This window comes from Dermacentor variabilis, chromosome 5 (assembly GCF_050947875.1).
Source record: "Dermacentor variabilis isolate Ectoservices chromosome 5, ASM5094787v1, whole genome shotgun sequence".
In the NCBI taxonomy this organism is placed as follows: domain Eukaryota; kingdom Metazoa; phylum Arthropoda; class Arachnida; order Ixodida; family Ixodidae; genus Dermacentor; species Dermacentor variabilis.
In genome coordinates this window covers 47,664,080-47,679,629 of record NC_134572.1, presented here as the reverse complement: position 1 = coordinate 47,679,629, position 15,550 = coordinate 47,664,080, and the positions used below count along the sequence as shown (strand labels likewise).

Genomic DNA, 15,550 nt, shown 5'->3' with positions numbered 1-15,550 from the left:
CACAATTTCGAGATATATACGTAAAGCGTGTCACGAGAATTTCACTACACATACGGTGCAGCATTCATCGCGGCCGGATCAAGCGCCACTAAATGAGATCTGCAACACTGGCTGCCCAACACACACAATCCGCTTAGTGGTAGCTCAGTATCAAGTTAAAACATGGTGTACTTCCTTTTTTACGCACGTAAGCTATAATGATAAAATCAACAAGCACGAGCGATCGCCCGCCGTAAAACATTCCGTATAGTAGAAGCGAGAACAAGAGCGCGTTATCAAACCATGTCAACGACAAACCGACACTATACCCGAGTCGCCTGCGCTACATGCAGCCGGTTCGCGCTACGAAATGCGCTCACATAATCATAAGGTATTGACGCAAAACGTCTTTGATAAAGCTTACCATTCAGTGTAGTTGACGTGTGATGCCACAAGGAAGACACGCATACACAGACACCAACGTTCAGGGAGACACCGCACACCGGCACAACCGTTTACGTGCCTGGCGCACTCGTTGAGACGGCGCACCGCCGCGCATGCGCAAGAGCTCCGAGCATGCGCAGGAGCTCCGCGCGGGAGGGCGTGCGCGCTCGGAGGAGTGTGAGCGCCTTTTCCTCCTTCATTTTTTTCTTTGTCTCTTTCTCTCTCTCTGCGCGCCATGCGCGCCGGAACGGGTGGCTTTTCTTTTCCGTTATGCATTTTTTTGTGGACGAAGCTTAGATATGCGCTGGCAGGTTGTATGACAAACGCTGTGGGCTATAGTATGAGACTGGAACGCTAACATGAATGCGCTGTTTGTAAAAGCCGTTACGGGGCCCTTCACACGTTTTAGACCCATTATTGCCAGCGTCGATGAGTAATACAGCGTATTTGTAGCATATCTTCCAGCGAACCGCCAAATGTGGTGCCCGCACGTATGTTAGTGCTAATTTTCTGTTCCGATGATAGGTCAAAGCAATCAGTACAGCATTGAGGTACTCATATGCGTGGCTGCGCAGGCATACCGCCCGCGAAATACTGGGTGGGCTCAGAGAATTTGGCACCTATTTTAAGTGAATGAGAAACCTTGATGAGTTTATAGTGCAGGATATTAGGCAACAAAAGTCGCCCGATGTTAAAGACGCAGGCGAGATATGAAGACAATGTGAAAAGTATCCGAGAATCGGACGACACACAACGCGAACACCACATGCACGACATCGTTTCATGGCACATTCACAAAGTCCGCGTTGTCAGCTACAAACATTACGAGTGTCTTTGCTGTTAGCTTGATGCCTGTTTCGAATGCACTTGTATCTTAAGCTGGCGTTCATAACATATATTTTAACAATTGGATCGGCGTTTTGCTTCCGTTATTCTACTGCCGCAAAAGTGATGCGACAAATGTGAAGACTGTCTTGGGATTGCCGAGAGCGACTACGTAGATCATATGTGGTCAACAAATGCGGAGGTATACACTATGTGTATACTAAAGTCTACAAATAGGCTCTACAGCAATCTCAGCAGTATACAACTTTAGTGGCTTATATCAAATGCAGCTATGTATTATCCACCGTTACCTGCGCTTGGTTACAGCGTACACGGGTTGGGCCCAGATTAACGATGTTTGTCTATTGTTAATCTATAGACATGCAAGACCACGACAACTCAGAGGTGGTGAATTCACCACCTGGTCTGCGGGCTTTCGCCACTTATTCACCCCCTTTGCCACATCTTCACCATCTGACCTTCACCACCTGGTCTTCGCGAAGTGTACGTCCGGGAAGCAGCCAGGTTTAGGGCCTTCGGGTGCCTGGAAGACCTTGGTGACTCGGACGGTGCCTGCTCCGCCGCGATCCTCGTTCGGTGCAGCTGCACCGAACGCAGACTAGCAGTCTGCACGGTTTGCCCGCCGCGCGGGGGTTGCGGTGCCGTCGTGCATGAACCAGTGCCATATCATCGCGTTCGCAGAGGGCGGGGGGTATGGGAACTCGGAATTACATATTATCGACTTTCTTCTATAGACATTCAATACACCAGGAGTAGAGAAAAAATAGACACCTTGTCGACTATTGTCCATAATATAGAGAGTCAACAGACAAAGTATGGACAAAAATAAATAGAAACTGTATCGGCTTTCGTCTACAGGTAGTCATATAGAGGGGAAGTAGAAAAAGAAGAAACAAACTCCTTATCGAATTTTTTCTATAGACCGTCTATAGACTGCGAGTAGACAAAAAGAAATAGAAACCTTATCGACTTTCGTCTATAGAGAGTCTATAGACAAAGTATGGACAAAAATAGATAGAGACTGAATCCACTTTCGTCTATAGGTAGTCCATAGAGGGGAAGTAGGCAAAAAAGACACAAACACCATATCGACTTTTTTCTATAGACCGTCTATAGACTGCGATTAGACAAAACGAAATAGAAACTTTATCGACTTTCGTCTATAGACAGTCTATAGACTTTATATCAACAAAAGTCCAAATCTATAGAAAGGAAAGGTCGTCTATGAAAAGTCTATAGACTTTCTATAGACAGTCTAAAGTCATTTTTGTAAGGGAACGCTGCCCACTGCTTCTGCATTTATTAGTTTCTTCCTCACTGCACGATTCTGGAACTACAGCAGCTGGGAGAAAATGAACTTCACTACATCAAGCATTCAGACTCTATTAACCGTTACTTGTGAACAACATGACTCAAAATCCGCCTTACTCAAAGCTATAGTAACTGACTAGGTGTGTGTAAAGTCAAATGCACTGAAAAAAGATTCGAAATATATTTAGAGACTTAAAGGCAAGCTTGGACTCACGTACCCTTGAACCGCATTATTTCTAACTAGTAGCCTAGAAGTAGGATGCCACAACGTCTGCTTTATGTTGCAGATCTTTGAAGTATGATTAACATTATTGTGTACTTAGAACTACAGAATCGCGCCATTTCCGTTCTGCCACCACCCTATAATATCATGAGCACTGAACTACCGTCTCGGTGGGAACAGCAGCAACGTCCTTTTATGAGAAACACAGTGTGATAACGGTTATTTGAGGCTTCTTTAGTTGTAACTCACCAGAACATCCGTGACCGTCGTCAACCGTGCCTTGAGGGCACTTGCACTCTGCTTTTTGGTCTTTGTAGACGCATTCCCGCTTCTTGTCCTCGCATTCTCGCCTCTCTTTGGAGTTGCATGTTGTACGGGCTGAAGAAAGACATTGATTCTTAACCAAAGAACCAGACTTTCAAAAAACCAGAACCAGAAACAAGAACCAGACTTTCAAAAATTAATTCGCTAATCATGGACACAGGACAAAACTCCCTCACAATTAGGCAGTTTTTCGTACAGATATTCTTTTTTTTTTCATTTGAATTGTTCAACCTGATCAAGCCGCTTGTCACGTTTACACGATATACCGCATGTAAGCTGTTTAGCTATGCCGAGACGCGTAAGCAACAGTAAGCCGCATAGACACGCCATGTGCATCCTTACTGTGATAATTAGATCCCAGCCCTGTTAGTGAACTCGTTTGTATGTGCATGGTAATAGGAAACAAATAACAAATTTACCAACTCTTTTTGGTCCCTGCAAGCCCCATCTCTGCTTCGGTATAAGCGTGATAGGGGGAATGCTCAAGAGGAAGCTTTAGCTCGGGCCCAACTCCAACGAGGCCTATTCAAATACATGTAAAACGCAAAAACCATTTTCTGAGATAGCCCCTGGACCGATTTTAATGAAATTTATTGCATTTGAAAGAGAAAGCTAAATTCTAGTGACTGTTGGAAGCGGAATTTTTATTCAATGCTTGAATTTTGTTAAAAAGATCTTCAAAAATTCGAAAGTATGAAAAAAATAGAAATACGAAGTTTACGAATTCATAGCTCTGCATCAAAAATAGATATCGCGGTTCTGTGAACGGCATCCATTAGATCATTGAAAGCGGACAAATTCGATGTGTAATTTGGTATCTTACGTGAATTTGTTACGTTGTTTACAAGGGTTCTGCAAAAGCTGTATTTCCATATTAATAAATTTTTTGAGATTCATGTGTAACTTATCAATTTTGTCCGCTTTAGATGTACTATTATATGGATTTCACAGAATTGTATTATCATTTTTCGTTGATGAGTTACACAGTTGTAAACTTCATAGTTTCGTCTTTGAAAATTTTAGATTTTTGTCAATTTTTAATAAAAGATTGACGGCCTAAATCGAAAATTCGAAACAGGCAGTCACTAGACTTTAAGATTTTCTTTTAAATGCAACAAACCTCGTCAAATTTGGTGCAGTGGTTGCCGAGAAAGACGAATTCTCCTCTTACATGTATTTAGATAGGAGCACCCGAGCTAAAGCTTCCTCTTAAGCACTTGTTTTTAAAAACCAATTCTTTCTTAGTGAGTTACCACAACTTTTTTGTATCGGGTATGTTTCTAGCCTCTTATCCCGAACCCGATGATCATGCAGCTTAAAAATGTGGGCCGATATGTGCTACCGGGACCACTGGTCACCATGTTGTTTCGAATATATAAACATATGGTATATTCAATCAATAAACATAAAATTATCCGACGGCAGAATTGGAGCAGAGGACCCCTAGCATAGCAGCTCAATGCTCAAACCATTACACCACGGGCACACGCCCAAGCGTGTGGTATAGAATATTCCAAAGCATTTTCCCCGAGCAAGCCAGTGCGTTGAGGCGCCTGGCGCGTTTTCTTGCGAAATCAATTATATGAACGCCATGCGGTCTTACGCCTACGTCGATAAATAAGGAAAGAATATTGATTTATTTAGTTTTAATACGTTTTCTGAAGAACGTTACTCGCATTGTCTGTGCGCTTTTCCCTTTGCATTAGAATTAAAACACCGAGTGGCGAAATATGTCTGGGCGTGTTCGTGTTCCTATCGCACCGAATGGTGCACAGAAGCGACTGAATTCTACGACCTCCGGTTATGCAACTCTGCTTGCCGGAACTAACCATAACACAGCTGTGCTGAACTGGCCGGCTTGTACCATCGTTCTCCCCGCACGTAATAGCCACGGATGCTGGGGTTTCTGCAGCTCAACTCCGGGGGCACCCAGGCGCGGCGCTACGGAGACCGAGGCTAAGCGACAGCGCCGACAAGACCCTCTATAGGCCTAGCCCGTGCTGCTCGCGGTCATCGAGTTGTTTCTGTCCCTCTGTGTACGCGCACGTCACGGCAGGCTTGTTTACTTAGCCAGTTTATCTTTACTGAAATTCGCACGGCCCCAAAGGCTACGAGCCTTACTTCGTGTAACACTCTAAGATCTGGCATTCATTGTTTCGCCTTTATGGGGAAATCATGAATTTTGAAATACTAAATCAACGAAATAGTCCAACGGTCAGATTCGAACCAATGAAATAAAGTACAGAATCCCGATACTATAACCGTTACGCCACGGACGCTTTTCCCCCATAACGGCGTGTCTCACAAGTGGGTCGTAGTCTTGACAGGTTAAGCTCCGGAAATTATTTAAACCTATTTAACACGTCACCATGCGTCAAAGTATTGGCCGAACCGAAAGATGGTGCAGTAGAACAATTTGAATACGACGCTGCTCTTATACTCCCCTCACGCGAGGAGTGAAAGTGTGGTGCGTCCGCCCATATCTCACACCCAACTCGCTGAGGAAGACTGACTTTTTCTTTTGTGATTGCAAGACTTTTTTCACATGTCACAATCTTGTTACTTCTTATATTCCGTTCCTATGATCTTGTACATGAATGTGTTCACTGACCGGATCAAACAGTTCGTAATTAACCTAGGAAGTTGGGCTTGTTGGCGTTGTCACACTTGCTGTGACATAGTTACCAGCGCGAACAAGGCTACGAAAAAATAAAGTGAGACAGGATAGAGCGCTAGGCTGCAACAACGTACGACGTACCTTGGTAGTTTCAATGTGCCTAGACAGGTTCATCGCGTTCTACAACATGGTCCAAAATTTTGTAATGAACCTATTGAAACGCCCGTCTCTATTTTGGGTCTTGTTCGAAAAATAGCCAGTCGTTCTGATCCTGAGGAGTAAAGCAGATGTGTTACGGAAGGTGTTGACTGCCTTCCCTCCGTGGGTCGCTCTCATAATACTAGTAAGGCAATTAAGCAGTCAGTAAAATTTGGAGTCTGATAAAGAGTAGGGTCTTGTAGTCTTGTCACAGACTTGTTTTCATGAGAAGGCACGTGCTGCTATCAGCAAGAACTTTGTTCATTCGGATAATGTCACGACGAGGGTTAAGAAGAGGGCCTTGATATTATGCCAGGATATGCATCTTGACGGCCTCAGGAAGCCTATGCTAGTCTTGAAGAGCGACACTCTGACAATGCTCTTTTCCGCCAAGACGCATAAAACAGACGTCCCTCTTAGATTAATCGTAACTGAAAGAAAGTCTTGCAAGGAGAAATGTCAAAATTGCTTCAAAAAAACCTTTAAGGGTTGCACGTCAATGACCCGTTCGTGTTGCGCAACTCTAATGAACCACTTAGCTACCTTCCGGCACATGAAAACATCGCGGAACCGTTGTTTGTCTTCTCAATTCCCGTTTAAGAACTTTTTAACACCCTCCCCCAGGCTGAGCGTTTAATTTCTGTCACGGAGCATATCGAAGAGTCTGGCCTCGTTGACTTGCAAAATGCCGCTGGCCTTTCTGTTGACAATTTTGTGGAGATACTAAGGTTTTTTCTTTCTTGTACCCTTGTTGTTTTTGATCAAGACACATTTGTCCAAAAAAGATAGCGTGTGCGAGAAAACCCGCGCATAGCGTCTCTTTTCAGTAATTTGTTTTTAACTGTTGTTGACAGTCGTACTTTCTCGTTATTTGACAATACTTTTGTAGCTAAGGTGTTTAAGTATATTGATTGTAGGAGCCCATTAGTCGCCATTAGATGGTCGCCTACAACTCTTGGATATTAGTGTCATTCTAAATGACAGCTCCCGTTGTTGGATGTACTCTCCTCCGGCAGCCAAGAAAGGGCAAGAAGCCCTTTCTTGACTGCCATTCGGCGAACTCCAAGTTAGTTAAAAGAGGCATAGCTACTGACTGCCTGAGATGCCATTGTTAAACCTTGCGTGCACCAGGTTTCCTGCAGCGTTCAGCAACAAGAGAACAGTTTATGTAGGGCTGGGTATTCCGATAACACCGTGGTGTCGGTCACTGAGAGCCTCATTAAAGAGGTAAAAGCTGACCCGACAGCGGCTCGGTGCAATAACGCACGTCCTACTGGGCCCCCTGTGACTGTGCCATACGTACACGCGGTGTCCCAGCGCCTAAAAAAAGGTGGCGAACAAGCGCGGTGTAGCTGTTATGTTTTCAGCGCCACTAAAGCTCGCAAGAATGTGCAGGTTGGTAAACAACGCCGGGAGTCAAGGTACATGCATATAGAGCATGCCACCCACTTTGTTAACTGCAATGTGGGGATGGTATGCAAGATTCCACTTCCCTGTGGAAATTGCTACATGGTACAAACAGGAAGGTGCCGGAATGACCGACTTAGGGAGCACCGGAATGCTGTAAACACTTTAGCAGGCGCTGGCCACTTGACTCACCACTGCCGAAGATGTACTCATAAATGCTCCCCATGGTTCGCCAGGCAATCAGATAGGGAAATATTCGAGGCGTTTTGCATTTCAAAAGCTGCTGATGAATGCGCAAGCGCTCCATCACTGGCACACACTGGTAAAGAAGTGTTGTACCTTGAGAAGAATCTGGTGTATGATTTGTAATGCCTTGTCCTGGGCGCTTATCGGCTTTGTGGCGCATTTGGTTGTCTCCCGCGCGGCCCATTTGCTTATGCGTCTTTCTGAGCATTTATTTGAGCATACAGGGGCCTCTTTGCGTGTTTTTCTGAATTAAGCTTGTCAGTTGAAGTCTAGCGCTCTGTCTTGTCCCACATTTTTTTTCCGTAGTCTTGTTCGCCGTAGTAACTATGTCACAGCAAATGAAAGAGTTGGTAGCTTGCGCTTCGTCCTTCCTTGTCGTATTGTCGTATTCGTTCATATTTGCAGAGTTAAAACTGAATTTCCGACAACGAGCACGCTGAGATGCCATAGCAGGAACAGAGCCTTTTCACTCACCAGAGCAACCGCCTTGCCCTGTAACCATGCCCGGCGGGCACTGGCACTTAGGTTCTTCGTTTTCGTAGACGCATATTTGTCCCTTACTAGCACATTCGAGCTCTTTGTCCTGGGTGCACGATACTCCAGCTGCGGCAAGAAAGAAAAGCCACAGTTAAAAGAAATAAAATTAAATTCTGATGTTTTACGTGCCAAAGCCACGATAAGATTGTGAGGCGCGCCGCCGTGGTGGACTATGAATTAATTTCGACCACTTGTGGTTCCCTTAAATTACACTCAATGCACGGTACACGGGAGTTCTCGCATTTCGACCCCATCGAAATGCGGCCGCCGCGGCCGGCATTTGATCCCGCGCTTTTGGCGCAATGCCAAAGCTTGCACCACCACGGCGGACTAAAACATCGCAATAGGAGAAAGGCTCTAAAGTTCGTCCCACCCGGAATTTCTTCTATATAGAGAACCTTTGAATTTTGATCAGTTGACCTCCCTGCCTTTCCTGTCCTTGCTTTTTTTTTCTCTCTCTCTCTCTTGATCAGTAATGTGTACTTTTTTTTAATTATATGTTAGCTACACAAACGTTGTCGGCACAAGTGGTTTATGCGCGTCGACCTGCATAAATTTTTGAATGCAAGAAGAGCAGTAAGCGTATACTTATCATGGATTTGTTGGTTAATATGTTACCTTAGTTATAATGTTATACAGTTTTATCGCATATGTACTTGAAGTGAGTCCTATTCAACGAGAACTTCGTTCTCTTTGGTATTTCTAGACTTCGCGCGATCCAGATACTCATCATCAAATGTGGCGCTCCACGCGCTAACTTCGCCTCAGAGGTTGGGAGTGTCGACATCAAGACGAACACCCCACGTGACGCAGCTGATCGCACAGAAAAGGGAGAAGTGGGTCATGTTGTTGGAAGCTGAGAGCTCCATCCGTCTTCTGGACAGGCGCGCTATACGGAATCAGGTACAACACATGGGGGTTAATCTTTTCGTCGAGGTCCCCCGCCTTTGAATGTGCAATTATTGTTATGAATGCCAAATTCAATTATGAATGTCTCACAACATAAGCTCTGTGGTAGTGTACACGAAAATGAAGTTGTTTTCGGAGAGTTGCATTTTTTTTTCTCACTTTTTTTACACTTTGACTTTGCACTTTAATGCTCACGCATTAAAAGCCCTCTACTCACGCTCGCAGACGGAGCGGCGCAAGCGACCTCGTGTGACCCGGTCCACTTCTCGGAATCCAGCCGCGCACTTGAACCAGAAAAAGTCCTCGAACTTAACGCACTCGTTCTGTCCGTTGTAGGCCTCCTCCTGACCCTTGAGAAGACTGTCACACAGGTTTTCTTCTTCAATTTCTGCAAAGATTTAGGTTTGCCCAGAAGCATGGGATTGCTTGAATGAAGGGCTTTGTGCGGTAACTAATTCATATTTAAACACAAAAATTGAAAAGGTCACTGTGACCGAAAAAAAAGCCTACCTGTTGCAGTGTGCTTCTTGATTGGTAACTTCGGATACAGCATGCACAAGTCGCCATCGGGATGCTCGCATGTTTGAAGCTTTTTCAGCAGGTACTTTGAAAGTGGCTTTGCTGCTATAAGTCTCGCCTTGATTTTCTGCCTGTGAATCACGGAAGATGCCCAGTGATAGCTTGATTGTTTAACTCACAAATAATTTCAGTTCGTTCATATATGCCACTCGTCAGCTACAAAAAAAATATCAGTGGGGATTTACTGACCAATGCTAGATAAAATCGTTAGCATTAGGTCGCACCTTTTTGAAATCCCGGATCTAGGTTGTAAGACTTGTTCGCTACATTGTAAACTGCTGTCCAGGAACGCACTGGACAAACGTCCTGCCTCTTCGGGGAGAGAAGTGCAAGTCACGGTGATCCGAAGCAGAATACAGTCAGCTGAACAGCTTTACATATATATATTGAAAGGGGGTTTATTGCAGCTCGTACGAGGGATCGCAAGTAGCTCTTGATCGCGAGTCCTAGCCGTTCGCATCAGCAGCCCGAGCTCGGGTCTCGCGCCGCAGCGGTGGCAGTTCGCACAGCGCCACATGCATGTTACCCACTACAATTGCCCCCACGGCGAAGAGGAGCCATCCTGGCGACCTAAGGCGATGACACAATAAGGGGGTCGTGGTACGGCTTCAGGCGACTGACGTGAACCGTCTCGCGTCCACGGCGGCGTTTGTCCGAAGATGGCGTCAACGGTTCGACCACATAATTCACCGGCGATGTACACGCGACGATCCGGTACGGACCCTGATATTTCGGAGCAAGCTTTGGGCTAAGGCCAGGGGATTGGAAGGGCAGCTGAAGCCAGACGTGAGAGTCCAGGGCGAAGGACTGTGTGGGCTGCCCGTTGTCGCGTCGATCTTTGTGGATACCTTGGGTATCCGACGTAAACGAGCGAGCCAGTTGGCGGCACTCTTCAGCATGGCGAGCAACTTCGGAAAGAGGGGTGAATTCACTGGCATCCGGATGATATGGTAGCACGGTGTCGAGGGTAGTGTATGGTTCACGTCCATAAAGAAGGAAAAATGGGGAGAAGCCTGTGGTAGCCTGAACGGCGGTGTTATACGCGTACGTCACAAAAGGGAGGACATCGTCCCAATTCGAATGATCAGACGCAACATACATGGTGAGCATGTCACCCAGAGTGCGGTTGGACCGTTCCGTGAGACCGTTAGTCTGTGGGTGATACGCCGTAGAGGTGCGGTGAATAGTGCGGCAAGCGGCGAGTAGCTCATTAATAACTTCGGATAAGAAGACACGGCCTCGGTCGCTGAGCAGTTCTCGCGGTGCGCCATGCCGTAAGATGAAGTGCCGTAACATGAATGCGGCGACGTCGCGAGCAGCAGCCGAAGCAAGTGCAGCAGTTTCGGCATATCTTGTGAGGTGGTCTACTGCAACAATCATCCAACGATTTCCTTTAGCAGTGGATGGAAGAGGCCCATACAGGTCAATGCCAATCCGATCAAAAGGACGTGCAGGACACGGCAAAGGTTGCAGAGGGCCAGTCGTATGAGGAGATGTCTTGCGTCGCTGACAGGCTACACATGACCGAATGTATTTGCGGACATAAGAATACATGCCGCGCCAGTAGTAGCGCTGACGGAGCCGCTCGTAGGTTTTCAGGACGCCAGCATGAGCTTGTTGGGGGTCGGCGTGGAAATACGTGCATATGTCGGAGCGCAAATGGCGAGGGATGACTAGCAGCCATCCGGCTGATAGTTTCGGCGGTACAAGATGGCGTCCCGTAGCACGAAATGGGTGGCTTGGCGACGAAGGGCTCGAGGGCATGTAGCCGTCGAAGAACTGTGAAGAATGTCAATGAGAGACACAATCCACGGATCTTTCCTCTGTTCAGACGGCATGTCAGTAACAGCAAGTGTAGCAACCGGGCACTCTACGGGGGACGGTGGCGTTTCGTCGGATCTCATGGGCGATCGGGAGAGTGCATCGGCATCAGAATGTTGGCGCCCGGATCGATAGATGACGCGAATGTCAAATTCTTGGAGCCGAAGAGCCCAACGTCCAAGACGGCCTGACGGGTCCTTCAGTGACGCAAGCCAGCAGAGCGCGTGGTGGTCTGTGGCAGCATCGAACGGATGGCCATACAAGTAAGGGCGAAATTTGTGTAACGCCCAAACTATAGCCAAACATTCTTTTTCTGTGACAGAATAATTGGTTTCTGCCTTCGTGAGGGCCCGACTCGCATATGCAACCACATATTCCGGAAAGCCAGGCTTGCGTTGCGCAAGGACGGCTCCAAGACCAACGCCACTGGCGTCCGTATGAACTTCGGTCGGTGCAGTCGGGTCATAGTAGCGTAGAACAGGTGGTGAGGTAAGCAGACGACGCAAAGTGGTGAAGGCTTGGTCACATGCCGGAGTCCAATCGCGAAGGTCACCTGGGCCAGCCAGGAGCTTCGTCAGAGGAGCGATGATGCAGGCAAAATTGCGTACAAAGCGTCGAAAATACGAGCAAAGGCCGATAAAACTGCCGAGCTCTTTCAGTGTAGTCGGCCGCGGAAATTCTGCGACAGCACGAAGTTTGTCAGGGTCGGGAAGGACGCCGTCTTTGGAAACGACATGGCCAAGAATGGTCAGCTGGCGGGCGCCGAAGCGGCACTTTTTCAAGTTAAGTTGAAGGCCGGCGGTGGCAAGACAAGTAAGGACGTCGCGTAGACGAGAGAGGTGAGTGGTGAAATCAGGGGAGAAAACTACCACGTCGTCTAAATAACACAGGCACGTCTTCCATTTGAGGCCTCGCAGGATATTGTCCATCATTCTTTCGAATGTCGCGGGCGCATTGCAGAGGCGGAATGGCATTACCGTAAACTCATACAGGCCATCCGGCGTAATGAAAGCTGTTTTCGAGCGGTCGGATTCATCCACTGGCACTTGCCAATAGCCCGATCGCAAGTCCAAAGAAGAAAAGAATTCAGCACCATGTAGACAATCCAGGGCGTCATCTATGCGCGGTAGAGGATAGACATCTTTTCGTGTAATCTTGTTGAGGCGACGATAGTCCACACAGAAACGAATCGAGCCATCTTTTTTCTTAACGAGTACTACGGGCGATGACCAAGGGCTGCAGGATGGCTTGATAACACCACGGTCAAGCATGTCTGCAACTTGCTCGGTGATGACACGACGCTCGGTGGATGACACGCGGTGCGGACGCTGGCGTAATGGTGCGTGGTGTCCCGTATCAATGTGGTGAGAGACGGTACTTGTGCGGCCTAACGATGCTTGGTTCCAGTCAAAAGACGCGTGAAACTCATTTAAAAGAGTAATTAGCCGCTCACGTTGTGTCGGCTCGAGGTCATCGGCAATGGAGCGACAAAAAACATCCGGTGGGACTCGGTTAGATGGCACATGGGGCGTCAGTGCTGTTACGTTGGCAGTATCGACGTCGTCGGCCATGGGGAAGTGCACAATAGCGTCAGCGTCCACAGACGCGATGGTGCCAATAGTCTCGCCACAGTGCAAAACCAAAGTGCACGAATTTGGGTTAGAAATCAGTATTTCTGCAGCACCATGGTGAACCGTGAGGAGGGCGAAAGGCAACAATATAGGCTGGCGGCGAATGAAGACGGCAGCGGGTGTAAACATGACCGTCGCTTCGGCAAGCGACGCGCATGAAAGAGGGACAAATACAGCACTGTGAGGAGGAAGGTCAGTATCTGAAGCTACACAGATCCTGCTAAGATCGTGAACTTGAAAGTCGCGAGATGGCAAATCGCACAGAACGGAGAACTGAACCTCAGCACGTGCACAGTCGATGACGGCATGATGGCGCGACAGAAAATCCCAACCGAGAATGACATCGTGGGAGCAACAAGTTAACACAAAGAAATCAATGGAATACAAAATGTCTCGAATCAGCACTCTGGCAGTGCACATAGCGACTGGCTGTACTTGTTGCGCACTGGCTGTTCTAAGCAATGGAACCGAAGGCTTCATGGTCACTTTCCGCAATGCACGACAAAGCTTCTCACTAATCACGGATACAGCAGCACCTGTATCGACGAGCGCAAGGGATTTGATGCCATCAACGCACACTTCAATGACGTTAGCGGGGGAAAAACGAGGACTTTGATGTTCCGACGATGACGCAGTTCGTGCCTCAGGAACTGCGGAAATCAGTTTTCCGCCTCAGTAGTACTGGCACTGGGTCTACGACGCATGGGTGAGAGTGAGCGCCGACGAGGGGAAGGCGAGCGACGAGTGCCGTAGAGCTGTGACTGCGGTGCCGGTATGTCATCAGCAGCGTAGACTTCCGGTGGTGGTCGTGAAGGCATACGGAAAGGTCGGAAGTCGGAGCTGGGTCGTCGCGGGGTGCCCACGAAGCGCCGGCGGCAGAAGCGCACTACATGACCCGGGGTACCGCAGGCATAGCATATTGGGCGGTTGTCAGCAGTGCGCCAAGGATTTGGACCCTGCTGCTGTGCACTGAAAAAGGGATCCGCCGGCTGGCGAGGCGAAGGCGGAGGAGAGAACACCGGCGGGCGAGGCGCTGAAGGCGGAGGAGAGAACCCCTGTAGACGAGGCGCCCGTGCAACGGCTTCAGCATACGTGAGAGGCGCGGCCACGAGAACCGGCTGACACGGAGGTGGAAGAGCTTCGGTCACTTGCTCTTGAATTATCTGTCGGAGCGCTGGAGCCAAACATTGAGAAGGCTTCTCCGTGGTCGGCAAAATCTAGAGCTGTCGTGCGACCTCCTCGCGCACAAATTCTTTTATTTGCGTCAGCAAAGTTGTGTGGTTGTCGCCAATAATTAATGCTGCTAACGAATCTTCCGTAGGCGGTGGGCGCCGAGCTAAGATGCGTTGTTTCCGTAGCTCGTCAAAACTTTGGCACAAATTGATAACTTCGGCCACGGTACGCGGATCCTTCGCTAACAACATCTGAAAGGCGTCCTCATCAATGCCTTTCATAATGTGTTTGATCTTGTCCTGTTCTGACATTGACGGATTCACGCGCTTACACAGGTCAATGACATCTTCGATGTAACTTGTGAAAGTTTCACCGTGATGTTGCGCACGCCCCCGTAAGTGTTGCTCTGAGCGAAGCTTGCGCACAGCGGGGCGCCCGAACACTTCAGCGAAACTTGTTTTGAATGTGCTCCATGTTGCGAAATCGTGTTCGTGGTTTCGGAACCAGAGGTTCGCGACGCCGGTTAAGTAAAACAACACGTTGTGCAACTTGGTGACGTCGTCCCACTTGTTATGCTGGCTCACCCGTTCGTAAGATGACAACCAATCCTCCACGTCATGATCATCGGTGCCGCTAAAGATGGCAGGATCACGCTGGCGCAACACACCGGAAACGATGACCGCCGGAGGCTGTGGTGCATCTTCCTGGGTGGTTTCGTCAGGCATGATCGTAGCAGTCGGTATCGTCCGGCTTCGGAGTTCCAGTTTCCGAGGTCTACCCCGCACCTCCACCAAATGAAAGGGGGTTTATTGCAGCTCGTACGAGGGATCGCAAGTAGCTCTTGATCGCGAGTCCTAGCCGTTCGCATCAGCAGCCCGAGCTCGGGTCTCGCGCCGCAGCGGTGGCAGTTCGCACAGCGCCACATGCATGTTACCCACTACAATATATATATATATATATATATATATATATATATATATATATATATATATATATATATATATATATATATATATATATATATATATATACTGTTTTTATACCTCTTCCAGGTGACCGGCTTCCCCTACTTCACACACGTACACTTTTTTCCGCTTTGGCGCTCCGAATGCTAATGCACATGCAATATCTGAAAGGAGACTTTGTGCTTTGTATGCTTCCCACATTTCGGGTGTAAATTCCATGATGCGTGCAATGGAATAAGTATAGTTGAAGCAGGAAAGAAACTTTCGCACGACAAAGGCAGACACAAACAAGCGTCTGTCCTGGTTATTCCCGTCTTCCTTCTGCAATCATTGTGGAATA

General features: G+C 47.8%; 1 protein-coding gene across 1 annotated transcript in view; it reads right to left on the bottom strand.

The window, feature by feature from the left end:
• The window catches only part of LOC142582545 (uncharacterized), a 386,945-nt gene that overhangs the window by 345,869 nt on the left and 25,526 nt on the right, over positions 1-15,550 (bottom strand). Inside the window, exons 12-15 of the mRNA XM_075692387.1 lie at positions 9,552-9,691; positions 9,259-9,429; positions 8,070-8,198; positions 3,053-3,181 (exon numbers count right to left, since the gene is read on the bottom strand). Of these exons, the coding sequence (XP_075548502.1) occupies positions 3,053-3,181; positions 8,070-8,198; positions 9,259-9,429; positions 9,552-9,691 (569 nt within the window). The remainder of the gene's footprint in view (positions 1-3,052; positions 3,182-8,069; positions 8,199-9,258; positions 9,430-9,551; positions 9,692-15,550) is intronic.